At 41.4% G+C, this 26,382-nt stretch overlaps 1 protein-coding gene across 1 annotated transcript in view; it reads right to left on the bottom strand.

Moving 5' to 3' along the window:
- PRR16 (proline rich 16) overlaps nucleotides 1-25,534 on the bottom strand; it is a gene marked incomplete at both ends in the record, with an annotated part of 102,277 nt that extends 76,743 nt beyond the window's left edge. Inside the window, one exon of the mRNA XM_079548554.1 lies at nucleotides 25,373-25,534. Coding sequence (XP_079404680.1) covers nucleotides 25,373-25,534 — 162 coding nt within the window. The remainder of the gene's footprint in view (nucleotides 1-25,372) is intronic.
- Between the last annotated feature and the right edge of the window lie 848 nt (nucleotides 25,535-26,382).

Here is a 26,382-nt window from a genome sequence, read left to right as displayed (position 1 = left end):
AATGAATGAATGAATGAATGAATGAATGAATGAAAGCGCTGTGCATTAAAAGAAGTAAAAATCATAGCACTGCTATCTTTTTAATTAAAAAAATCATTTGCTCGCTGTGTGAAACTTCAAGAAAAATTATTGATGGAACAATGGTCCTGTTAGTGAACGCCAGGGTAAAGACAGGAGGCAGCAGAAAAACACATGAATCTCACAAAAAAGAAAAATGTCAAGCTTCAGCCTGATTAAGTATTGAACCTGTGTAATTCAGCTACTCACTTAGTGCAATTTTCATTAGAAATGAGAAGCAAAGGAAATATCCTGTGGTCTCTATTTTGCTTTGGACTGGATTTAAAATGTACTCCATTAATGCTAACAAAGAAGTGCCTCTTCCGTAAGATATTATTTGATATTTACACACATAAAGACAATCCTTTCCTCTCCAAGCAAAGAAACAAACAAATAACAACAAAACCTTGCTTTATCTATTTTGAAGTCATCCAGGGGACCTAAGTACTAGAATATGGTTACAGGTTTCCTCAGACAGGACAATGACTTTGCACAACACCTGGTTCCCTGTTGTTCTCTACGTGTCTCATGGTTTCCGTGGAAATCAACTGGAGGCATTAATTTCAGGGTGACCTACATAGTTGAAAATAAGGTAAAACTTTACAATATACTAAATGCAAGTTTACCTTTACACTAGTTAAAAGGAAAAAAAAAAAAAAAAAAAAGGAGAATGTAGTTCCTCTATCAGTAGGAACCAAGTCAATTCTAGCAGCAGATTTGAACTCTTTCTTCAACCACTCCTATGCTGGTTGCATCTATCAGATTCTGTAGACTTAGATTTAGGAAGCTGTGCCAAATACTGAAACATACCCCATGTCCTTGCTTTAATTTTGTCCATAAAATTCCACAGAACAAACTGCAGCACTTCACACTTGAAATGAATGATTTCTCCTAAGAGCCATAAGCCATTTCATAACTTAATTTGAATTATGAATGAACTGCCTTTGAGACCAGCTCTAAACGAATGACACAGTGTGGGCTGTCGTGTAGAATTAAGACCCTTCTGCACATTTGCCTCAGAACAGGATCATGCTTTCCACACTTCCATCATAAAATCCTTTGTTTTCTAATGGCAAATATAGTATCTTAAGTAACTGTGAAGAGAATTTCCTGATGTACTCTGCCCTTACACTGCAGAGGTAGGAGCATTACAGCAACACCAATAGACCTCATCACATGCAAGAGGTGGCTCTGACATTTAATGAAGTCTATGAACCAAGAGTTTAAAACTGAAAGAAATTACTTGGACTGCATCAAATTTCCAACAACCATCATGCACTCAGGATTTTGTTCTGAAAAATGAACGACATGTATCAGCTTTCTGCAGCATTCCCTTAATGAATGAGAAGTTACAACCATGGGAGGTGGCTGAGGACAAGCTCATTACAGCCACCTGCTATAGCCATTTAACCCACTAGCCAGAAATTAATGGGAGTGATGGATTAAACATACAAGAAGACATACAAGAAGAACTGTCCTCTCTGTTAGTCAAATTTATTGCATCTAACTGTTCTGATAGCTGTTGGTTGCCTCCAATTTATCCACTTTTCTTATGTACCCAGTCTCAGAAAATGATACTTTTTTGATTTAATTTTCTTCCCAACAGTTTTGTACAGGCCTTCTGTTTCAATCATCTCTAGCAGTTTCTACAAGTAGAAGACCAGACAACCAGGTTACACCTAACACTGAAGTTAACTTCACATGGATGATATTTCTGCCATCCTCCATCTACTCCAATTATAAAGAGAATCCTTCTTTCTCGAGAAGCTCCTTTCTCCCAGTGCTGCTACTGCTTTCTCTCATCTGTTTGTGCTTGTAGCAATTACCACCAAACATAAACAGTGACACATTTTAATACAAGCTGATTAAAGCACCACTTTGGAAAAGAGCTCAGAAGGTGCAGACCTTGCAGCTAGCTATTTTGTTTAAAATCTGGGAGCACAAGATTTTTTCATCTGGAGTAAAGCAGTCACAGATCTGCCATTTTAAGCCATTTGGAGTATGTTGGGTGGGTCTGTAACTCTGACTCCCCAGTCTCCAATTGGGAAAGACCGTTGGAAAAAAATGGCTTAGGAAGGAAAGGAAATTCTGGCAAGGGGAAAAGTCTTTTGTGGTTTTTTTTTGTTTTTTTTTTTGCTTGTTTTCTTTCCGCATTGAAAAGCATAAACAAGGGAAGAAAGAAGTAGTAGGGAGTAATTAATGCAAGCCAACTGAATGGCTCTAGAGAATTCAGTAAGCATGAACCAAATTGTAAATACATTATCCTTACGTATACAAATACTAAAAAGATCTTTTCAATGGGTTCTCTAAGTGACTGTCACTTCAACCAAGTTTAGCAACTGCGTATGTTTAAAGTAAGTTTTAAATTGTAATTCATAACTTCAGGTAAGTGGGTTCAAATTATTACATATAATACAACATTACGAACAAAATCCTTATGTATAATACTTTAAATGCAAACATTCCCCCCCCGCCCCTCTTTTTTTCCTTATGGTTAAATACTTAATCCAGGAAACACTTTAAGAAAAAAACAAAAAAAAATTGTCCAAATTCTGGCAATCTTTCATACAGGACCAGATTTGCCAGAAGAGTGTTTTCGACCAAAAAGCAGGACAAAAGGGAATGTAGGACTCACACATCTCCAGAGATCAGTCTCCAAAAAGGGACTGCCTAGGAGAGAATGCCCCTGCTTGCCCACCAGAACACCCTTGCATCTCCACGTATCTGTTACCTTCAGGACAGTTTCATTCAGTATCAGTGTGTAATCACCATGATGCCTTGCCCTTTCTTAAATCTGTACCAGCGTTCAGCCTAACTCTACTGGCACAGAAGACACAGTGTGTTGGCTTATGAAATGTTATTAACAGTGAGTGTTACACTAAAATCACATTGAACTGTTGCTCCCTCTCGACAGGAATGTGGTATAAGGTGATGCCAACCTTGTTTCAGCCCAAGTGCAATGACACATTCATCTTCGAAAATGATTTAAATTTTATCATCTTACACAGATTTCATCCTTATTGCTCCTGTTCATACATCAATGTTTTCTTTTTCAGCACAACGCGACTACTAAATTAGAGAACAAGAAACTGAAAAAGTAAATCCTGGAAGCCGTTTTGCAATCAACACTAGCAATTTTAGTGCGTTAAATCCTAGTATTCCTGCATATTTATTCAGCACAGTCACCAGGCTTCATTTCAGCAGCTCAGAGTACAGCAGACGATCCCAACAGATATGTCAGATACGTAACACATTGTAGAAGCAAGACACATTTGAATACAGCAAAGCAATTTGTTAATGTATTATTTGTAGTAAGTACCCACTCATTGAGGATACCATTTAAATGGCACCATTTAAAAAGGAGACAGTGATTGTATTTGGTAGCTTCCCACCATCTTGCATGTACTCTAATGCCACCTATTTGGAAGACAGATCTGATAGATGTTCTGTGTAAGATTTCAAGCTCCTGAAAAAAAAAAAAAAAAAATTGCAATAATTATCCATAAAAGCACAGTGGATTTTTTTTTTCCATTGGTTCTATTAAAATGTAATTAGGACCTGTGCAACTGCCAAAAAAACAGCAATTAGCATTGTTGTGTAAGAGAACACTTAATCTGGCTCATGAAAACCTCCGATGCACTACTGCTATCGGGCTGCCTACCTATCTGAGGGAACTCCATTAACACAATACACAGGCATCTTACCATCTTCAGGGCAATTATTTTTAAAACACTCTGTTGAGGTCATGGAACAAGTGCACAGATGAGGAGCTGAGGTTAGGCTATAATGTTAGACAGCATTTCATTTTCCAAATCCTTTATAAGGAGATATTTCCAGATGCACTACATTTTTTAATAAAAACTACAACTAGGTCAACCAAGAAAAAATAATTAACTTCTGGGTTTCATTTCCAATATTAAACCCATTTTACACATTAAAATGGTTTTCAAAAAGTACCTATTACAGTCATAAAGACTAAACCAAGATTTGTTTTGGAAAGCTTGCTCCAAAAATTCCCATTTACAGCTGTATGTACAACTAATTCTCCTTCAGCTATTACAACTGCATAGACTGTCTTTTTCACACCTGAACAGATTCAATAGAAGGACAGCAATGGTGGAAAAAGAAAGCAGAAAAATTAACTGTGAGCACACCAAACCTCCAACAGTGCCACGATGATTATCTACAGGTGACTGGAAGCTCAGAAAGAAACCGTGTTAAAAAAGAAAAACCAAAAAGACAGAGCATCTGTATTTGTGTGTGGTTGTGTGTAGAGGAGGAAGAGTTCACTCAAGTCATTGTTATGCCCAATGCTGTTTTACTGTAGAAGTTGAACCACTTACGCATTGCAAAATAAACAAAAGACTGGTATCAACTTTTTCATTTTCAACTGCTGACTACAGAATATTCATGACCCGGTGATAAGTGGCACAGAGTCTAGACAGAAGCCAAGACAGCCATTAGCAGTCTACCCCAGGAGTCAGCGTGGTGTGTGATCCTGTTTGACATTTCCATTAACAATCCAGAAGATGGGGCAGAGCGTATCCTTTCCAAGACTGCAAATGACACAAAACCAGAAGTAGCTGACACACCAGAGGGGCTCACTGCTATCCAGAGGGACCTGGAGGGGCTGGGGAAACAGGTTTCTGAGGAAGAAGAGCCCCAGGCTCTTCCACCTGCTGATCATGGTAGCAGTTCTTGGTGCCTGTTCTTGCAGCCACTGCTTGTGTTCCATGAGGCCTGCCTGCCTCAGGCAGCTACATTCCTCCCAAGTGGCCAGACCCTTTCTCCACATTCCAGAAACCTACTTCTTCCATTTGAGTTTTCCATGAGTTCTTAGCTTGTCCACGCAGGTCTTCTGACGTTTTTGGTTGGTTTCTTATTCTCAGGGATGCACCAATCTCGAGCTTGGAGGAAATGGCGCTTCAGTGTTAACTAGTACTCTTGGGCCCCCTTACCTTCTAATGCTTGAAGGACAAAGTTGGCTCTCTTGAAGTCCAGGGTTGCAATCCTACCTACTGCTTTGTTTCTTCCACTCAGGATCCTGAACTCCTCTATCTCATGGTCACTGCATCCCAGGCTGCCCCGAGCCTTCACATCCACAAGTCCTTTATTACTAAGTACAAGGTCCAGCAGCACAACTCTACAACTCTCCTCACTGGCTCCTCCACCACCTGCATCAGAGAGGTACCATCAACTCTATGCAGGAACTTCCTGCATTGTGTGTGCCTAGCAGTGCTGCTTTTCCAACAAATATTAGGGTGGTTGAAATGCTCAATGAGTGCCTGTGAGGCTACTTATAGCTGTGTGTTGGAAGGCTTCAACAACTTTCCCCACCTGATCAGGCAGCCTGTAGCAAATACCCAGTACTGTCACTCTCTCATTGGCCTGCTCTTCAATTCTTACCCAAAAGCTCTCTACTCGTTCTTCACTCATCCTTAGGTAGAGCTCAATACACTCCAGTTGTTCTCTCCCAAAAAGAGCACTTCACTGTCTTGCCTTGCTGTCCTGCCCTGTCCTGCTTTTCCTAAATTGTATACAGCCATCCATGACAGCATTCCAGTCATGTGAGCTGTCCCATCACATCTCCAAGATGACAAGAAGATCATGGCCTTGCAACTGCACACAGATAGCTAGTTTTTTTTTTAATTTCCCATACTGGGTATGTTGGTACACAGGCATTTCAGATAAGAAAATGGAGCAGAAGATGCAGGCTTCCCTAGAGGGATGCTAGGGGAACCCCTATAACAATACACACCCTTGAGGTGTCTGGCCTTCTGTCTCTTGCCAAGAGGGGCAACTAAGGAACATTTACCACTGTTCTGGTTGGCCTGGATAATTTCCCAGTCATTTGCAATGGCATGAGCACGGCCACTGTGGACCCTGCCCTCGAGTCCTTCAGTTTAAAGCTTGTCTGGCAGCTCCTGGCAGCTCTCCCTGTGGTCTCTGATTTCAGGATCTCTCTCACGCATCCCCCATGGTGCCGCAAAACACATCTGCACTGGAGCTGAGCACCTCGGAATGAGAGAGAACAATATCCTTGGTGGCTTTACTTAATTTAAATTCCAGTGAAAAAATATAACCAGTCTGTTTTCAGAATGTTTTCAAAGCCCTTTCTTATGAAATGTCTACAGTGTGCCCAGGATCAACTACAATGAGGAAATAAAAGATTCAATTTGAGTGTCAGAGTACCTTAAAAAGTTACCATTGATCAAAGTTAACATTGGAAAAAGACTGCAAATTTCTTCAAGCGCGAGACTAATTTTTTTAGTGGAAAGAATTTAGATTATCTTTGAGCAATAAGATAAAATAGGATTGAGATTTAAGTATCGTCTCAACAGTTCAAATCAGCTGATTTAGACCATTTAAAATTGATCTTCGTAGCTACTTTAATCGATCATAATTGAAAATAAACTGATTAGATTCCACATACTCTGAAATACCTTTAAATAATTAGCTGCATATATCTGATGCCTTTGTGATCAGAAAGCATTATGTGAGCACTGGAAGATCCTTCTACAAAAGATAGTGCAGAATGAATTATGTGAACATAGAATAATGAAAATACAATGCCAAAATCACTTCCTGGATACACAGTCAGCTTTTTGGTGATATTTTCTCCTTTGATGCATGCAGATTATGACCATGCTTCAACCGAAAACAGTTTACAGACAGACGTACTCTGTTCCACTTCCCCACAACTCGGATGGTTAATTTTAGCTAGCTGTTGATTCATTTTAGAATCATAGAATCCTTAGGGTTGTCCAGCTCTCCTACAGTAAGCAGGGACACCTACAGCTAGATCAGGTGCTCAGAGCCCAATCCAGCCTCACCTTGAGTGTCTCCAGGGATGGCGCATCCACCACACCTCTGGGCAACCCTATGCCAGTGCCTCACTGCCCTCACTGTGAAAGTTTTACCTTACATCCAACCTAAATCTATCCTCCTTAGATCTGAAACCATTTCCCCAAGTCCTATCAAAACAAACCCTGCTAAAGAGTCTGTCCCCTTCTTTCTTACTAGCTCCCCTGTAGACACTGTGGCCACTGTCAGGACTCTTAGAGCTCTCTCTTCTCTGGGATGTACAGCCCAGCTCCTTCAGCCTGTCCTCATAGGGGAGCTGTTCCAATAGTTTTCTGTCGCTCCTGAAAGAGGTTCAAAAACAATCTGGCTCTCTCCCTGTTCCTCTAACACATAGTCTCATGATACTACGTAGGACCTGGCACTGTCCTGTTAGACCCTTTATTAAAGGGTTTTGCATGTTCACATATAGAGAGATGCTAAGGTCCTAGAAGCCTTTTCACTCTGTGGTCAAAGAAAAGGGACCTTATTACACGATTCTACACAAACATCTCCAATTTGACACCATCCTTGCAGACCCCTCAAACATGGCCAGGCTGGTCACAGCCTTGTCAGGCTCTCAATTTTTCATTTATGGCCATTTTTCCATTACTCCATGCCAAGCTTTCCTTTACACATTAAAACTCTGCTTAGTTATGTGCACTGTAGCATTCTCACCTCAGATTACTCTCAACCTGCTGGCAAACCTTCTCCTTTCAGTTCAGGTGTGTGCATTTCTGCCAACTCACCTTAGCAGAGTATCATTACTTACCTGGGAGTGGAAAAAAGAGACTCGTGTTTGACTTACAAACATGAGACTTGTTACTGCAAATCAGAAGGGGCACTTAATGCCCTGATGATATCATCCAGGCTTCCATGATAAAAAACATAGGATACAATTCTTAACAAGAACAAAGAAAGGAAAGGTCAAAATAACTTTCAAGCATGACCAAAACGATTTTTTTTCCCCTATGCTTATTGATCTGAACAGTATAAATCACTTAGTCTAAAATAAAGTTTGAAAAAAAATATCAGCATGATACAGAACTGAGCAAGGAACATTTCTCTCTGAACTATTTGGCATTAACAAAAAAGTTATAACCAATCAAAGATGGTATTTCCTAATGGGAAGCACCTGGCAAACTAGTAATATATTACACTATCTCAAATGAAGACAAATCAAAAATAATTCATCAAAGCCAAGTAAATTATTTAAAATCCCATCTTACACCCTTGAGAAAGTATCCAGACATTTTGAACAGTGCTCCTTTCACATAAATATATGCTATAGCAAATCAGTCCTTCAGACATTATCTTATTTCACTAACGGAGTATGTAATGGCATGCAAAGACAAACATTTAATGTTACTTCCTTGCACTTAAATCACTAGCTTGACCTACTAGCCCTATTGCTTTTATCTTAGTATAACATTCCGCAGAGCTTGAAGAACATTACTTCTGTCTAAAGACAGAAGAGAGGAGAAAGAAAAAATCTGCAGGAGATAACATCCCAAGTCAGCCAGGGTGTTACTCTAACCATAATTTCTCAACAGACAAAACCTAACATTTTCTAGTCAAGAAAGACAAGAAATATTAAGACAGTTCTCTCCTCTGCTGAGAGAAATACATACCTGCCATAAGACCAACTAGGCCAGGGCACCTAGCATTAACTAAATAAAAGCATCACTCTGTTTTGAAACAAAAGGAGAATGTAAGTGATGTAAACAGCTTTTGTTTCCTTTACAATATGATAACACAGGAAAAAAAGGAAAAGATCTTTTGAAATGTGGTTTTGCAAAATAATCAAGTTCTCAGAAAACAACCAGAAAATGTAGACCTAAAGTATATGAAAGACCCAAAACAGGGATAGGAAAGTTTTATTCCCTCAAAAGAAGGAAGAGTCTAAATTGATAAACAAATCTAATCCATGTTATTGATGTACAAAAGAATAAGTTCATGAAGAAGAAGAGATATTCAAGAACTATCTCTGATGAATGCTGATGCCAGGAAAAAAAAAAAGAGTATAAAAGAAAAAGATAAAACAGGAAGAAAAGAAAGAAAAGATTATTAGGTTTTATGTCAAGTTTTATAAAATAATCTTCCAATGGGAAGAGTAATTAAAAAAAAAAAAAATTACAAGGGCTGCTCCAAAAATAATGCCTCCAGTTTTATTATGTTAGCCCACATCAGGTGTGGGTGCTGGTGGTATGGCAGCAGAGATTGAATCTTCAGCTGATACACCATTCCATGTTGTTGCCATGTGACAGATGGCAGCAGAGGGGTAGTCTGACAGAATGGAGTCTGACATGGAAGTGCATGCAAAACAAAGGTGTGGACTTGAATTTCTCCGTGTGGAAAATATGGCACCCACTGACACTCATGGATGCTTGGTGACTGAACTGTAGATGTGAGTGCAGCGAGGCGGTGGGTGGCGCATTTCAGCAGTGACGGCGATGTGAAAGACAAGCCATGTTCCAGATGGCCATGAACAGCTGTCACATTATGAAACAAAGAGAGTCTCAATCAAGATGTAGTTCTCAGCTCGTAGAGTGATGTGCGCTGTCTTTTGGGATAGGAAAGGGGTGATCCTTTTGGATTCCCTGGAGCCACACAAACCATCAACTCTGACCACTGCATTGAGACACTGTCTAAGCTAAAGGCTCCTGCTTCCAATGTCAGAACAGAGCAGAAAAGCTTTCTCCTGCAATATCAGGCCCCATACCAGCCACATGTTGGCTCACTGTCTTACCACACCCACTGTTTAGTTGGAGTTTATTGCCCTCTGACTTCCATCTGTTTGGGATGATGCTGCTGTTGTCAAATAGCGATCACCTCCACTGGTGCAGATTTTCAGAAGTGTGGCATGCAGGCAGTTACTGCTGGTAATGGTATTGAAAAACAGTACAATGCAGCTGGCAGTCTGCTTTATGAAATTGCATTATTGTGCTCTTTGTATCTGTTGTAGTTTCCATAGAAAAAAAATTGGGGACATTAATTTCAGAGCAATCTACATAGATCTACTTAAAATGGAGTTAGATAAACCTTAAGAAATACTATGTGATCTGCCTGCAACCGAATGATCCTATATTCAGAGACTGTTCTTAAAAAAATACATAGAACAGCATGGAAAGTCATGACATTTTAGATAATATGATAAACTGAGTTTATGGCTTCAACTTCATCTCACCGTTCTAACTGGAAAAAACAGTCAAGCAATGCCTTTTTTTTTCCCTCATCTACCTTCTTTGCTGTCGGCATCCCTCTCTTTTCTGCCTTTCATTCTTTCTACATTTTATGAGTCCCTCATTCTAGCTCAGCAGTTCAAGCATCTCACACACTTGGATGAAGAAGGAACAAAATTCACAAATAATTCTTATTCCTACTCTTTATAGGTATGGTAATTTTCACTACACATGCGCAGGAATAAATCTTGGTAAGCGAAGCAAGCACAAGCCACAGAGCCCCAAAAGCAGTCTGCAAATCAAGCTGATAAAACTGTGTCAATGTGCATTCAGACATATTTGTAGAATAACACTGCAAAAACTTAATAGGACAGAACTGTTAAAGTCTTGCTGAACTTAAAGCAATGTTAGCCTTCTCATTTGGGAAGTGGACAACTCATTTTCAAAGTTTCTTTCCCAAAAACGTACAGATTGCAATTTCTTTTCCAATAATATGCATAACGCAATGATTCAGCAGATCACACAACTTGTCTTGCAAATACTTCCACTCAGCCTGTGACTCTCTACAGAGCTTTTACAGTGTTGTTATCCCTCAGATATGGTTCAGAAATAACTAAGATAATTTGTTCTCTTTGGTGTCCTTTAAAAACAATTATTTTTTCAGAGAAATCTCTTTCTGTGGAGACAGAAGCAGGATGTGCTGCCGCCTTAAAAAAGGAATTTCTTTAGAAAAACACCTTGTGTATGTGCAGCCACTTCACCAGAGGATGTACATGCATGAACAGAGAAAATTTCATATAGCACATGCTCAGCTCACAAAAGAAAATTTCTATTGAGTAGTTGGAACAGAATGCCACAATGCTCTGTGTATGTTAATTTCTCATACACATAGAACCATAGAATTGCTTGAGTTGGAAGGCACTTCAAAGGTCATCTAGTCCAACCTCCATCCAATGAGCAGGATGCTCAGAGCCCAATTCAGGCTGACCTTGAATGTCAGAGATGGTGCATCAACCCCATCCCTGGACAACCTGTGCCAGTGCCTCACCATCCTTTAGATACTGACAGGCTGTTCTCAGGTCACCTCGCAGCCTTCTCTCCTCCATGCTGCACAGCCCCAGCTCTCTCAGCCTGTCCTCGTAGGGGAGGTGTTCCATCCCTGGGATCATTTCTGTGGCCCTCCTCTGAACTTGCTCCAGCAGCTCCATGCCTCTTCTGTACTGAGGACTCCCCACGCAGTGCTCCAGGTGAGGCCTCACTAGTGCAGAGTAGAGGGGCAGCATCATCTCCCTTGCCCTGCTGGCCACATTTCTTTTAATGCAGCCCAGGATACGGTTGGCTTACTGGACCACAGTTTGGTGTCATCTGCAGGTGTGCTGAGGGTGCACTTGGTTAATAGAAATGCAATAGGGTGCACTCTGTCAAACAGGAATGTCAAATGCAACACGATAATCAGAAGCAGAAATAAAGGTACAGCCAAAGGGAAAGGATTTTGTTATAAATCTTTTAATCTCTACTATTACTAAAATTTTAACAAATTTTTATTTGTTTGCCTATTTGAGGATTTTTATCCAAACTAAATATTCAAGTTCACAAAAAACACTTTTCTGTGCTTCCTAAATCTGTCTTGCATTGCAGACTCCAAAAACATCACCTTCATTGGAAGAAAGCTTTAAAGGTCACACAGTAGCTACTAATCTATATTAGAGGAAAGTAAGATGCTAATAAGGTCTTGTCCTCATGCTACATGCAAAGTATAAAACAAAGTTCTTCCAAGAACAATTATTTTATGGCATTTTGCTAGACTCTAGTTACTCTACAAAAACCCAGTAAACAAATAAGTCTATTGGAAACAGACATTTAAGACATTTGGTTACTATAAAATCCAATGGTTATTTCCATTTGATCAAGGAGTAATTTGAGTAAATTATCATTCCAGTAAAATGCTTTTCATGCCTAGGAAACCATACATAGAAGGAAAGCATATCAGAACTGTAATTCACACTGATAACAATGATGCCTTATTTTACATCAATTAAATAAATTAAGCTGAGAAGTATTGAACTACTGAAGCACTGAAGTACTGGGGTATCAAAGTGCTGAATTATTGAAGTACTTCTCCCAAGTGTGAACCTGGAAGGAGTATTTTGCCTATCAGAACAAACTTGTTGGTAAAATTAGAATTTGGTTTTTAGAAAGTTGTCTCATCCCCAATTTCCTACAAGCCTTGCCATTTTTACAAGGGGTAGCTATAAAAGAAATCAAAATCATTTGAGAATGGCTGTCACAAAGTACTAAGATATTTACCACACCAAGAGAAGTTACTGTCAGAAGTGGTGAAAGTAGTGGTGATGAAACAGAAGCATGCTTCATGTTTACCAAACGAACCACAAGATCTTCCAAAATATTTTTTAAAAAGGCAAAATCCGTAAGTTTATTATAACTACACCTGACCTCAAAGCACAAAGTATCAAGAGGGTTGTTTATATTTTTGCTGAAGAAAGAATTTTTCCAAGGGATTATTTATTAGCTTTTGCTGTTAGTACTCTTCACTGTCTAACCCCTGTTAAGCAATCACTCTCCAGAATAATTCTTACTTTTATGCAGTTGTAGGTTTGCAGCAGACCACCAAATTATAGAGGAAATAACTTTCCACATATACTACATATTCTGTTGAAGTATTAAAAAAGTGGTATTCTTTCATATTTTTTTGTTATTTTTAAGAAACTTGAAGTAAAGATTCAAGATATTAGATGTGTGCAGCTCCTAAAAATGGTACACTGCAGCCATTCTTAAGATGCAGGTTTACCATTAGGTTTCTTATATGCAAGACTTAGAATCTGGCAACTGATACTAGTCAACAGAAGAATCCAGAAGACCTTTTAAGGCCTTTTTAGATTTTAAAGGACTGATTTTCTTGAAGATTTTGAAAGACGTTTCCCTCTGCTACCCAGCATGTAAATGTAAAATTACTACCTGTGTCTAGTTTTAACCAGTCTTACACTATATTTCCTTGGTGAATGAAGGATTTCAGCCTTAGCAAAAGACTTGTAACCTTGCAATACTTACAGATTATTATCCTTACAAGTACTATGGTTTTACCTTCTGCTGACATAAAGAACATTCTGAACCCTTGAATCAAACACCAACTTCTCACACATACACTTGGAAACCCCCAAAATGACTGGCACTACTTAAGGACAAAAGGCTAGTGACTGAGTTAATATTAGGTGGCACAGCTCTATTAAGGTCAAATGAACTTTACTCAGTATAGACCACCTTAGGGACAGTGAAATAAAAAGTTCCTCAAGACAATCTGAAAAAAAAAGAGACAGTGTATGTACAGTCTGTTTTAAGTAAAAAGCTCTCACAGTGCACTTTGCATAGTTTTTTTTCTAGCTTAACCTCCTCAGCACCTAAAGTACTCTGATTTTTGCTGCACAAAGTATCCATCCATCCAGTCCTACTTTAAAGATTGCTCTGTATAATAATACAGCTTGGGGTTTTTTGCATGTGTAATTTTTGCTGTGGATTTTATTTTTGTTTGCTTTCCTTTGTGCAGCTGTATTGTCTCACACACTTTTCTTTTACACTTTATTTTCTATTCCGCTAATCAAGCTAAGTTGACATCACAGCTCAGACAAATACCTTGATGGTTACACAGTATCACACCACAAAAGAATCTGCTCTTAGATTTATGATAGCTAATAAAACTAATTATTTAATGATGTATTTTCATATGATTTGAAGTGCTTGCAACCCAACCATAAGAAAAAAAGTAGGAAATTTGTTAATAGATGAGATCATGTAAGCACTATATGAAAAATAAGTGAATCCAAATCACTTGTCAGCAGAAAAAAACAAAAATTAGCAATCCCAAATTCCTCATTCTCTTGCCTCAAGATAGTCTGGTCCAATCCAGACTCCCAGTCTGGTCAAAGTACCAATTTTCTATAAGCCTTATAGGTCCACTGTACCATTTGCACTTGGATTTCAAGAAACAGAAATTACTTCATGGGCTAAGGTAAATAGATTAGTATAGTTTCGTATGCTAAATAAAAGATACAAGATACCAGACACCATGATCATACGCAGGACATTTCTTTATCCAAATGCCATTGCTTCAGTAAAGCTCTAACTTCCCATAAAATGATTGTCCTTCAAGCAATCCAAGTCCAATAAGACTCAACTGTACCAGTGGTACAGATAGCATTACAGATAAAGCTCAGACTATAAGCTCTTGTACACTTAGCACAGTCAAATTGCCTCTGAAACTATCAGAACAAACACCAAGACCATGTTCTAGTTGGAAACTGAAAATCATTTATTACACAAAATAGCGCCACAGTGTTTTGAGGAAGGATGTAGTGAATTTTAAGTATTCTGTATGCTGAACTAGAAAGCTGAACAACAATATTAGCTCAGACTACCATTCACTTCAAATTAGAAGTTTTCTGCTTGTAGTAACAATCTAACAACAGAGCTTTCTGTTGCTTTAGTTTATTGGAAATTGAGTCAGAGGTAGGACTGAAACCACTTTGAGGTCCTGCAGAGGACAATCTCCTACTAGCATGCAAAGGATGCATGAGGAGAACCATCATGTTAGTATGCTAAAGAGTCATCTCAAATTTTTAAGACCAACATTAGGATTTTGATATTCCTGAGCCTGTTTTCAAGGACAGACAAGCATGCTCATTTTTGACAGCCCACGCATGTCACGTCCTTCCTGTAAAGAACTAACATATCATTTTGATACCTGATGACAGTGACATGGATAAAGGGCAGAAGCAACAGCAGAAACTGCAGTGATAGGAAAGAGAAAAGGGGCTAGTTAAAGAAAAGGAAGAGTTCTGTGGAAATGGAAGGACTAGTATGATGCACAGAATTTGAGAAATCAAAGCAAAAATTCACATATGCAGAAGCTGGAGAAGAGGGAAAAAAATAACCTGAATGGTTCACATCATTTGAGTAATTACACTGGGTTTTCCAGGACGGTTTAATCTGGAGGTGGGGAAAAGGACATATCAGTCTCATGTAAAAATGTGACAGATTGGTATTCTTGAAGAGCTGCAGCCCTTACTTCCTTTCACAACTGCCCAATGATATACACAGCAGCCATATGTATATACATAAATATGGAATGACAGAATCATGAAAGTTCAAAAAGACCAATAAAATCATCAAGTCCAACCCTCAGCCCACCAAACCTCATTTAACCATTTATCTCAGTGCCACATCTCCTTGTTTCTTGAACACCTCCAGGGATGGTGAGTCCACCACTTCCTAGGCAGCCTATTCCAGTGCTCGACCACTCTTCATGAGAAGACATTTTTCCTAGTATCCAACCTCAATCTCCCCTGGTGCAGATTGAGGCCATTCCCTCTCATTCTATTGCTATTACCTGGGAGAAAAGGTTGATCCCCCCCTCACTACTGCCTCCTTTCAAGTAGTTGTAGAGAGCAGCAAGGTCCCCCTGACCTCCTCTTCTCAAGACTAACCAGTCCCACTTCTCTCAGCTGTTCTCCATAACATCTGTGCTCCAGACCCTTCACCAATTTCATTGCCCATTTCTTGACACACTCCAGGTCCTCAAATGTCTTGTAGTGATAAGCCCTGAACACAGTACTCGAATCTCACCAATGCCAGGGATGATCGCTTCCCTGGTTTTGCTACACTAGCTCTGTTACCATAGTTCTGATCACATCATTTCTGATACAAGCCAGGATGCCACAGCTCAGCAGTCAGCCTACCCAGATCCCTCTGTAGGGCCTTGCTACCTTCAAGCAGATCAACACTTCCTTCCAAGCTGGTGTCATCTGCAAACTTCTTGAGGGTGCACTCAATGCCCTCATTCAGATCACCAGTAAAGATAATAAACAGGGACAACTGCAGCGTCTGATGCACGGACTCAGATGTGAATGATCCAAATCGTTTATTACAAGTTTTCACATCACTTATATACCTTCAGAAGTTTTCTTTTTCTAGCTTTCCCATCCACCTCTGCAACTTTCCCATCCACCTTTACATGTCAGCAGAGCATTCTGCAAAACACTCAAAACACGGCTCATCCAATCAGAGCCATGAGATGTTTGTTCTTCTTCTAGTGGTTATCATGCTGTTTATATGCTGCTCTGAACAGTTTTTCTTGTATTCCCACAGACAACCCCAATACTGACCACGGGGAGAACACCACTAGAGACCATCTGCCAACTGGGTTTAATTCCATTCACCACCATTCTCTGGGCCCAGACATAAAGGTGTTTTTTTACCCAGTGAAGAATAAATCTGTCCAAGCCATGGGCTGCTGGCTTCTCCAGGAGAATACTGTGGGAGGCAGAGTTGAAGTCTTTGTTAAAGTGTGGATAGATTTCCTTCATCCACCAGGCAGGTCACTTGGTCATAGAAGATGATCACATTGGTCTCCTGGTGCCTGCATCCATTGTATTCATACATGGACTCACACTGCAAATTTGTTATCTATTGCTGGTTTTGAAAGCAAGTAAAATGCAGATTCAAATCACAGACAGTGATAAGTGAATAATCTTTTACTACTGCAATTTAAATGAAGAAACATAATATGTATATCACTTTTATATTTTCACATTAAGAAATGTTTATTAAGGGAAGGTAATGTTAACATAGCACTTTAATTCAATGTATATCTGAGTATTTGACAGCAGATTTGGAGTACAGATATGAACTCACTAAAACAAGTCCAGCAAAACACTGGGAAGATGATCAAGAGACTGGTGCGTCCAGCACCTGAGGCTTATTTCAATGTATATAAACATCTTATTTCAGTGTATATGAACAGTTGATAGAAGGAAGCAAGAAGACTGACTCCTCCTCTAAATGAGAGAAGAACAGGCAACAGGCACACCTTGAAACACACTGTTTCTGTGAAGGTGAAGCAACACAGGCACAGGTTGCCCAGAGAGCTTGTAGAGTTTCCATTCGTGGCAATATTCAACAGTTAACCAAAAAAGATCCCAAGCAATCCGCTCTAGTTGTTTCTAGATTGGCTTGGAAGATTTCCACAGGTCCTCTTTCAACATCAACACTCTCCAATAAATACTGAACTGTATTATTTTAGATGGACAATTACTATTCCATTAGTATACACTTACAAGAAATTAGAAAATTAATGCTGTGAATATATTATTTTCACCCATTTCTAACAAAATGGAAGAATCTCAATGACAAAGCATGCAAAAAAAAAGAAATATTCTTTGTTTTTCTTATGACACAGTAAAGAAATAAACGTACTGACTTTGATTTTTCATAATAATTGTATACAGGCAGGACAGTGAGTGACACGAATGCACACCAATCACCTGTTATTTAATGCAAGCTCAACATGCTTTATTAATGTTTTCAGTTTGGTTTTATTTCCTTTAGTTGCCTGTTTTAATACACTTTCCAATAAAGTAATTTACAAAAACAGTATAAGACTTTATTAGACATCAAGACATGACTTTAATACTTCAAGGATAATATGCCAAGCTCACTTTCTGTAGTTCACTGGAAAGGACAAACCTTCCTCCTCATTGGGAAGGCTCCGTCTCCCCATATGGGTTCTGGAACTCTGTGCAGATAGTCTCACTTTAACCAAATGATCAACTTCTGTCATTGCTCTAGGAAGTGCAAAAATTGTCTTTCTTACAACAAAAACCACTACAGTGAAAGTAAGGATGTCCTCTGCTTCCACCTTGGAGCATTCACTGAAAGATCTGCGGACACACCATGCTGAGAAGACTATAATACCATCATTGATGAAAGACTAGGATAATTATTGCATTGCTATCAAAAAAGCTTTGAGGAGGAGAAAAAAAAAAAAGAAGGCGTTTCACCATTGAACGCTTTTTCAGATTACTGAGAAAAAAAATCTGCAATGAAATCTGGAAGGGATTCAACAACAGTGCCCTCGGTCTTCATGATGCGATGTGGCACATGCTGCATGAAACAATGGATGGATGAGTTTGTTAACCTTTAAAGACATATGAACATACCATTATTTTTGCAAAAGCAGCAACCGACAGTACTGCTTCCATAATTTCTTGTCAGCACTGCAATCAGTTGTAGTACGGTAATTTCAGACTCAACAGGAATGGCTCAGCCACCCACCCGCCCCACCCCAAGCATCCAGCATGTGCACAGCAGCCAGAAAGACGCTGCAGGATTTTCTCACCCCTTTCATAAGTAGCAGAAAAAAACAAAGACTCATGTAGGTACAGGGTGATGGTTCTATGGATTTGTTGTCGGTATTCCACGCCGTAACATCATGTAGAGCACTGGGAGTTAAAAGAGTTGATGCTCCAGTCACATGGGCTGCTGATTTTCTGGGTACCTGGTTCTCAGAAAAGAAGAACTACATATCCCAGAGGACTTTTCACTCTTCTCTTTCCACTTTCTGTTCAGAGGGAAAGATTAAACTGCTCACAAGTCACGGGATGTTCCTCTTTCCTTTTGCTGCTTGCCTGCAGTGCGTGCTCCTAGACATCTTGCCCTCAGCATTAGAGTAAGGCCTTTGGTTTTGGACACTCTCTCTCTCATCTTAGTTGATTTATGAGCCTCAATTCCAATTATATTCTATTATATCGCGTTATCTTGCATTTCTGTATCTTATTTAGTAAATTAGTTTTCCTTCTCAGATTGTTGCCACTGTTTCGTTTTTAGGCCCACCTCCCTACCGATTTTTCCCCTTTTTCCCTTTCTCCCTCTCCTGGGGTGTGGGTCCAAGGGTCCCCACACCCCATTAGTCATGGAAATAGGCCAAACTGGCCTGCAAACCATTGACATACAGATAGGACAGCTGGTATTATCTTGACGTTACCTGCTGCTGCTGCAGTTTATTTGACAAGGACAGCAGCACATGTGCAAAATAGACACATTTGCTCTGTCTGTCTGACTATAATAATCCCCTTGAATATTTCAGGATGGCAGCACCAAACAAGATATGCATGAGTTACTTGTGAGGCTTCTCACCACTCACTTCACTTTCCTCCCAAAGAACAGGGCTAGCAAGAACTATAAGCCACCAACATTTTGCAGTTCTAAATGACATGAAAACTAGAAGAGGACAGTGATGCAGTTCACAAGGATACTGTGAATTAGGCACCAAGGGAAAGAACTCTTTAAACTCAAGGACATGCGCATTTCTCTCCCACTTCCCCCATAAGGAGAATACATTTGTTGAGTACGAAGTGACTGGAAGAAGTAACTTGGCTGTAACCTCTTGACTCAGAAGTGGGAACAGTGTTCCAGAACTTGTTCCAAAATGTGAGTAATGGGAACAGAAGTACTGTTTAATTTTCAGAGGCAAATGGCAAAAGTCTGCAAAATGTCAATGACAGTACTCAACCAAAACACTATTTTTCCATGACACTTATAAAAAAAAAAAAAAAAAAGTATATATGCATATATACGGCAGCAACTGATTCCTCTGAATTCTAAACTTTTAATAAAAATGAAGAAGCCTGAAACTAAATTCTGCTTCCCCAAAACTTGTTTTCATTCCCGCTGAAGTCAGTCTCAAAAGCCTGGCAGCAACAGACGAGACTTCCTGCCTTACTACTTTTGTTTTCTGTATCATGGTCAGTAGTGCACAGATTGGGTGAAGTTCACATTTCAGCACAAAGATACATGTTTCCACTGTGGTACTGTTTTTATTTGAAAACTGAATTTATATATGCTCTATTTAGCTCATGGTTGCACAATACCCATTACTATCAGGAGCTTAGTATTGCATAAAGGGAACGAAGTAGCTGACATGAGTGTTTAGGGAAACAAAACAGCTAGCAAAAATTGACAGCATGCCCTCTGTCAAGCCTCTTGATATTAATAAGCAGTGCTCTATATTTATGCTGGTTATTCCTTTCATTGTGTTACACAATAGCTTATTGGTAGTTTTGATTACAGACACAAAGCAACTTCACCAAGTGCCAAATCATCTAGTCAGGTTCTGGCAAGCTTGAAACTCTTTTTAAGTTAGATAGTTACCTTTTAGCGCTATTAACTTTATTGGCACTGTTTACAAAATAATCTTATGTAAAAAAGACTGCGTTCCTCTATTTTGTGTAACTGCAGAAATGGTTCACAGAGCACAAGAAATGAAAGGAAAGGAAAATTGTGATTCATTTACCTGCAGTGAGTATTTATGGCCCTGTATGGACCCCTGGGCAGATCACAGCAAAGCTGTGTGCAGTGCTTTCTTTACATAATGAATCTTACTCTCTACTTACAATAAACATCCAGTTAGGATTCATGGCTGCATCGGTCACCAAAGACTGCAATGAGAAATCAGAAAAAGAGTCTGATGCTGAAAACAAAAGTGAGGTTTGGAGTAGGCAATGCCAAATGACGGAAGGTGCCTTGGTCCTGGTCTATGAACTGGACTGTAACTCTAGCTACAGACATGGAAATACTACGAGAGCTTCAGTGTCACCCATAGAAACTGCCCCATACAGAGCATGTGTCTACTGGAATGTTCCTACTTCAAAAGGTACATTTAAGAGTGCTGGCATCCAGAAGCTGTATTTAAGAAGAGCATTTTCTGGATTCCTAATAGTAGGAAGAAACATTCTTAACAACCCCTGCCTTCAGCTGCCACTACCCAGCAAAAGAAGCTATAGCACCACGACAAACATAAACAGCTGTTTACAAGGATGGATAGTGACAGGACCAGGGGAAGTGGTTTTAAACTGAGACAGGAGAGGTTTAGGTTAGATATTAGGAGGAAGTTTTTCACACAGAAGGTGGTGAGGCACTGGAACAGGTTGCCCAAGGAGGCTGTGGATGCCCCATCCCTGCAGGCATTCAAGGCCAGGCTGGATGTGGCTCTGGGCAGCCTGGGCTGCTGGTTGGCGACCTGCACACAGCAGGGGGTTGGAACTGGATGAGCCCTGTGCTCCTTTGCAACCCAGGCCATTCTGTGAGTCTATGATTCTATGACATCTGTAGAGATCCCAAAGAAGAGATGAAGCAGGGATGAGCCTCAAAAGAAGGAAGTGATTGAAGTGTTGAAGAACACTGCTCTGTCTACCCCTAGGCATCTATGCAGTATGTTCCCTACCTATGGGTAACCCCTCTCACTTCATGCTGCAATATGAACCCAACACCTTTTTTGTAACACTACCTGTTATATTTCTGCCTGTGCATCAGAGATACTGAGATAACACTGACTGTCACTGCTCTAACCCTCTTGTTGGATACACTCTGCAGCCTTCTAGATTCCCAAAAAACATGCAACAACCTGAACTGCCTTACTGCCATTTGGATCATCAGCTAAGACTCGAAAGGAATGGAAAACACTGGTTTAACATGTTCAATATAGATGAGATGTCGTACCGCAGATCTTGCTGAAGGTGGATATTACCAATGCCTCCAAACACCCAAAAACATTACGACTGGCCTGATTATGGAAACAGGTCATCTACCTCTGTAACAAACTTTGTGCGTCTTTCTGGTTTTGTTTTTCATCTGTTAGTTCCATCATCATTTGGAAAACGCTGTTAAGTCATGCTCAAGTTTTATATATCACATATTTATGGCAAATAAAAGCAGCAGTAAAGTGAGGGAGGATTATTCATTCATTCCTTCAGCAAGACATTTTGGAAGGATTTAGAGCTGAGGAGGTAGCCTGAGAGAGACTGGAAATTTACTGATGCGTGTGCAATGCCTATTCGGGCTTCTGCTTCTCCTGAACCTCCATTTTGGATTATCCTAAACATTGTCAATAGCTACACAGCTGCTTCCCTTTGATAAAAGACTGGAGCACATTTAGCCACTTAAAAGCTATGCAAATGTTTCACACGTAACTTCCAGAAATTTGCTTTGTATGATGAGTTTTTACTACAATTAGAAGTATTTATCAAATTATTTAGGGAATACTTCATTGATGTAAACAAACAAGTACAAGGCTCCAGAAATGTCTAGCATTACACAGCGTGAAAGCAGCGAAGACTTAAAAATGAGGAACTCCATGCCCTGCCATCCAAGTACACAAGCACATCCCTATGCACAATCAGTCAAGAGAACTACCCTGAGCATTCTGCATTCAAAATACCTCAGACTAGCACAGTCCTCCAGTTTCCCATAGAGCTCATCAGTGCATTACAGAGGTAGTTGATGGATAAATTTTACTTGCAAACACTTAGTAACAATCATTTTTCTAAGCCTATTGCAGAGAAAAAAGGTCTTTTATCCAATTCCCCGGGGAAGGTTTCACAACTTAATTTTGCAATAGCCTGGACTAAAGAAACATTCAGAGTTACTCAATCTTTTGGCACTCCTTTGGAATATTCATCAAATAATGGCTACTCAAATCTGTTTGGAACAGTAATCCCTTCCAGCACAAAGCCAGGAACACACACGCCTACCAAGAAGACACAAGTGGCTGAGCCTCTTCCTACTGCACCCCAGCACAGGCCATAGGTGAATTCACAGTCTGCCCTTGGATCACCCCACCCAACATGTCTCCCAGTCATTCTCCAATCCCAGGCCCTGTGCTTCCCTCCGACCTAAGCAGACTGAAAATAAGGAGAGAAGGAGGGGATGTTCTGCTTCCAAGAGACGTGGAGCTCCTGGCACGTGCAGGTTTTAATACACATGGTTTTGTCGTGTTTTTGCAGAAAATGCATAAAACGGGTTTAACAGCCCATCTTCTCCCTAATTTCTCACCGATCGCCTGCTTAAACAAAAAAGCCGTTACAGCACCCATTAAAAGAGGCTTTGGAAAAAAGGACAGGCACAAAAACATTCAAGTAAGTAAACAATAGAAAGCTAAATGTACGAACATTTAGCATTTAACGTGTCTGATAAGCCTAACTGTTAAAAAACTGTCTACTTAGAAGCAAGGAAACAACAATATTTGACAGTATTTTTAATACAAAACTTTACAAAGGGATGCTGAAGGATACTATGAGAAAACATCCAGTCTGCCTCAATACCTAAACTGCTATAATAAATACCATGTAATAAATAAGTAAATTATTGGTAACTAGAAGTAACAAGTAGACACAGAGAAAAAAAAAAAAAAAAAAAAAAAAAGCAATGCTCTATAAGTGACAAATTTTTAGTATTACGAGTGAACATTACCACAACTGAGCCAAAAAAAAAACAAAAACAAACAAAAAAAAAAAACCAAGGAAAAAAACAACCCTCGTAACCTTCCACTAATGCAGAATGTAAGTCTTTTTTATTGTAACAGTGATATAAACAGAATGTTCTCAGAATGCTTTACACCCAATGCGGGGGGAAAAAAAAGCCAAACAAATGAACAAACATAGGAACAACAGAAACAAGAGCACAAAAGCCTGAATGCAGCAAACAGGCAGCGAAGATAAAGAATAGTCATAACATTTTTGGAAAAACACAATCTGCAGTGAAACAGGGAAGTGCAAACTTACATCCCACGGTTTAACTCCTGGCCTAGTCCTGCAAGAAGGAAGCACTGACCAAGGACAGATACACTTCTGAGCATAACACACCAAAACTGACCTGTTGGACCAGAGTCCTACGTGCTTTAATGAAACACCTGCCCATGCATACTATCACCCGTGAGAAAGCATGACTATTAATTTATAAGATCAGTTATCTCACTTTCACATTAAAAGGTATACACTGCAGATGCATCAAGAGGCATTGTACAGATTTTAGTCTGTACTACAAAAGGCAAACAACCTGAGATGCTCACACGGCAAACTTCTGTCAACTTTTCAAAATGAATGCTGTGCAAAGCATATTTAACACAATTATAACATTGTAAAAAAGCAGGTAACTGCATATCAACCCTCACTTGTCAGAGTATCAGAGATATCATCTTTATGAGATATTTAAAGAAAAACGTTACTCGGGAGCTCATGTGTGATTATGAACAAGAGTTCACTAACCTTTTCAAATGTATCTGTATGTGTTTGCTCTCAAAAAAAAAAGGATTTGCAATCCTATCACCTTTCAATGCACACACTACGGTTCATAAGTGAAGTTACAGGACCATTTTCCTACAGCTTCCTTTTTACATTTCACTTCTGTTTGGGAAAAGAAGTTCTACACAAGCCATTTCCCCACTAAGCAGAGGTAAATCCCATTCTCTTTGACAAATGCAGTCACACAGAATAGACCCGTTTGCTTAGATAAAACACGCCACAGTAAATAAGGACACACGACCTCCACCAACAGAGATCTTGTTTGCTCACTGGAGGAAAGCTGGGAGTATGCTGTGCAGAGAATGATTTACATTCATAGGACATCCTTTCCAGGTCCTGAAAAATGTGCTTCTGCACCAACAGGAGACAGTTTGCTCTATCAGTCTGTGAACGTTTGCAGAGCAGTCCTACAAACAGTGTTTGCTTCCACTTTAAAATATCCAAACCAAAGCTAAAGAAGCACAGACAGTTGCATTTTAAAGAAGAGAGAAATTGTGTTTTCTTAAAATCTGGAGTTGTGAGTGAGATGCCCAGCAGCTATGAGCAGTGTGTTGATACACACATCAGCCTCCTACAAAGCACTGGGTGAATTTCAGACCGCCTATGATGGCCAAAGCCCGTTGTATAAAACTTGTTGACAATGTTATTAAAATAGAAAACTAATATTTGATAGCAAAAGACACAGCCTCTTAAAAATGTCAAATCCAGGATTATAAAGCAATACTTTGAGATCCTGGATTTGAACTCGGAGCATAATCCAACCATCTGTCGACCAGTTGTGTTGCAAAATCAAGATAACAGGAGTTTTTCTTCAGCTACAGCATTTCCCAGCTCCCGCAGTCACCGCGCTCCGCCTGCAGATTAACGGAACAGAGGTGACACCCGCCACCGGCAATAGGAAGACAGCGAGGGCAATCCTGCCTGGCCTCGGAGCAGCCTGGAGAGGCAGGTAGGCAGGTTCCCGTCCGTCGCGCCGCTGCGCCAAGCCGAGAAGGGACGCGCATCCGGACTGCGGGACCCCCGACCCTCACCAGCACCGGAGGGGGCGAGAGGCGAGGAGCCCCGACAGAGCCGCCCGGCCGCTGAACCGCAGGGCGAACCCCTCGGCGCCGCCGCGCTCCATCCGCGCCGCCCGTCCCGGAGCGCTGCGCGCCGCAGGCAGACGCAGTCCCCCCCGCCTCGGGGCACAGCCCCGCGCGCAGCCCGGCCACCAGTTGCTGGGACCACCGCGCCGAAGTGGTGGAAGAGCGGAGGCGGCAGCGGAGCCCCGATGGGAGCGGGACACCCGGCCCACGGGCGGGGATGCTCGACCCCGGGGGGACAGACCGGGGACGGGCCACGAAGCTCTCCTCTCCCTGCGCTTCTCACCTCCTTAAGTTCCTTGGCCACGTCTTTCAGGTCCCCCAGGACTAATTCCAAATCCTCCACGATAATCTTGATCTGCTCCTTCACCTTCGTTTTAGAGGCTGCCGGCGGCCCGTCGGACGGCGACGAGGAAGAGGATGCGGTCCCCTTAGACTGGGCGGACATCCTTCGGGACAGCCCGGCACAGCCTGGATGGGGGGGCACGCAGGTCAGGCGAGCCGCCCGGCCGCGTCCCTCCGCTTCCCAGAGCTGCCGCAGCCGCCGCCGCCGCCGCCGCCCGCCCGCCCGCGCATCGCGCTCCGCCGAGGGCGCCGCGTTGCGCCGCGCTCCGCCGGGCGGCCGCGCTGTGCAGCTGCCATCGGCTCCCGGGAGCGGCGCGGGGCTCAGCTGCAACCCGCCGCGCCTGCGCCTCGCCCCTCCCGCGCCGCCTCCCGGCCCCGGCCCCGCTCGCTCCGCTCCGAGTCCGGAGAGGGAGCGGGGGAGGAGCGCCCGCCGTCGCGTCACCCCCGCCGCGTCTCCCCCGCCGCGCTCCCGGAGCGGGAGAGGCTGCCGGCTGCTCCGGAAGCGGCGCTCCTTCCCCCGTCGCTGCCCGAAGTGCGCTTGGCTGCATCAGCTGGCGGACGCGGGGCGCGGGGTGCGCGCTCCGGTACCGCTGGAGAGAAGCGCCAGTCCGGAGCAGCGCTCCGTGGGGAAGCGCTTCTCACGGCATCGTTCCAGTCCGAGGGGGCGGCGGTAGTGCCGAGTTTTTGTGCGGAAAGTCAGCGCTTGGCACTACCGGTCACGCTACGCTGCCATGGGAGGAGGCCGCGCTGGCTCCTGCTTGGTTGGACGGTGCTGCCTGGAGGACCCTATAAGGAGAGTGTTCGTACATGCCACTCATTGGTAAAAGTTTCTCACAAGTCTGTTCCCACCGCTGCTTGCTGCCCAGCAAACACACGGGAGACTAAATCGAGAAGTAAAGGTTCTTCATTTGATTTGATTGACGTAAAAAAATGCACGTGCACCAGAAGTGT

This window comes from Tetrao urogallus (assembly GCF_951394365.1).
Source record: "Tetrao urogallus genome assembly, chromosome: Z".
Taxonomy (NCBI): domain Eukaryota; kingdom Metazoa; phylum Chordata; class Aves; order Galliformes; family Phasianidae; genus Tetrao; species Tetrao urogallus.
Note: the sequence above shows the minus strand (reverse complement) of the source record. Positions and strands in the feature narration are given on the sequence as shown.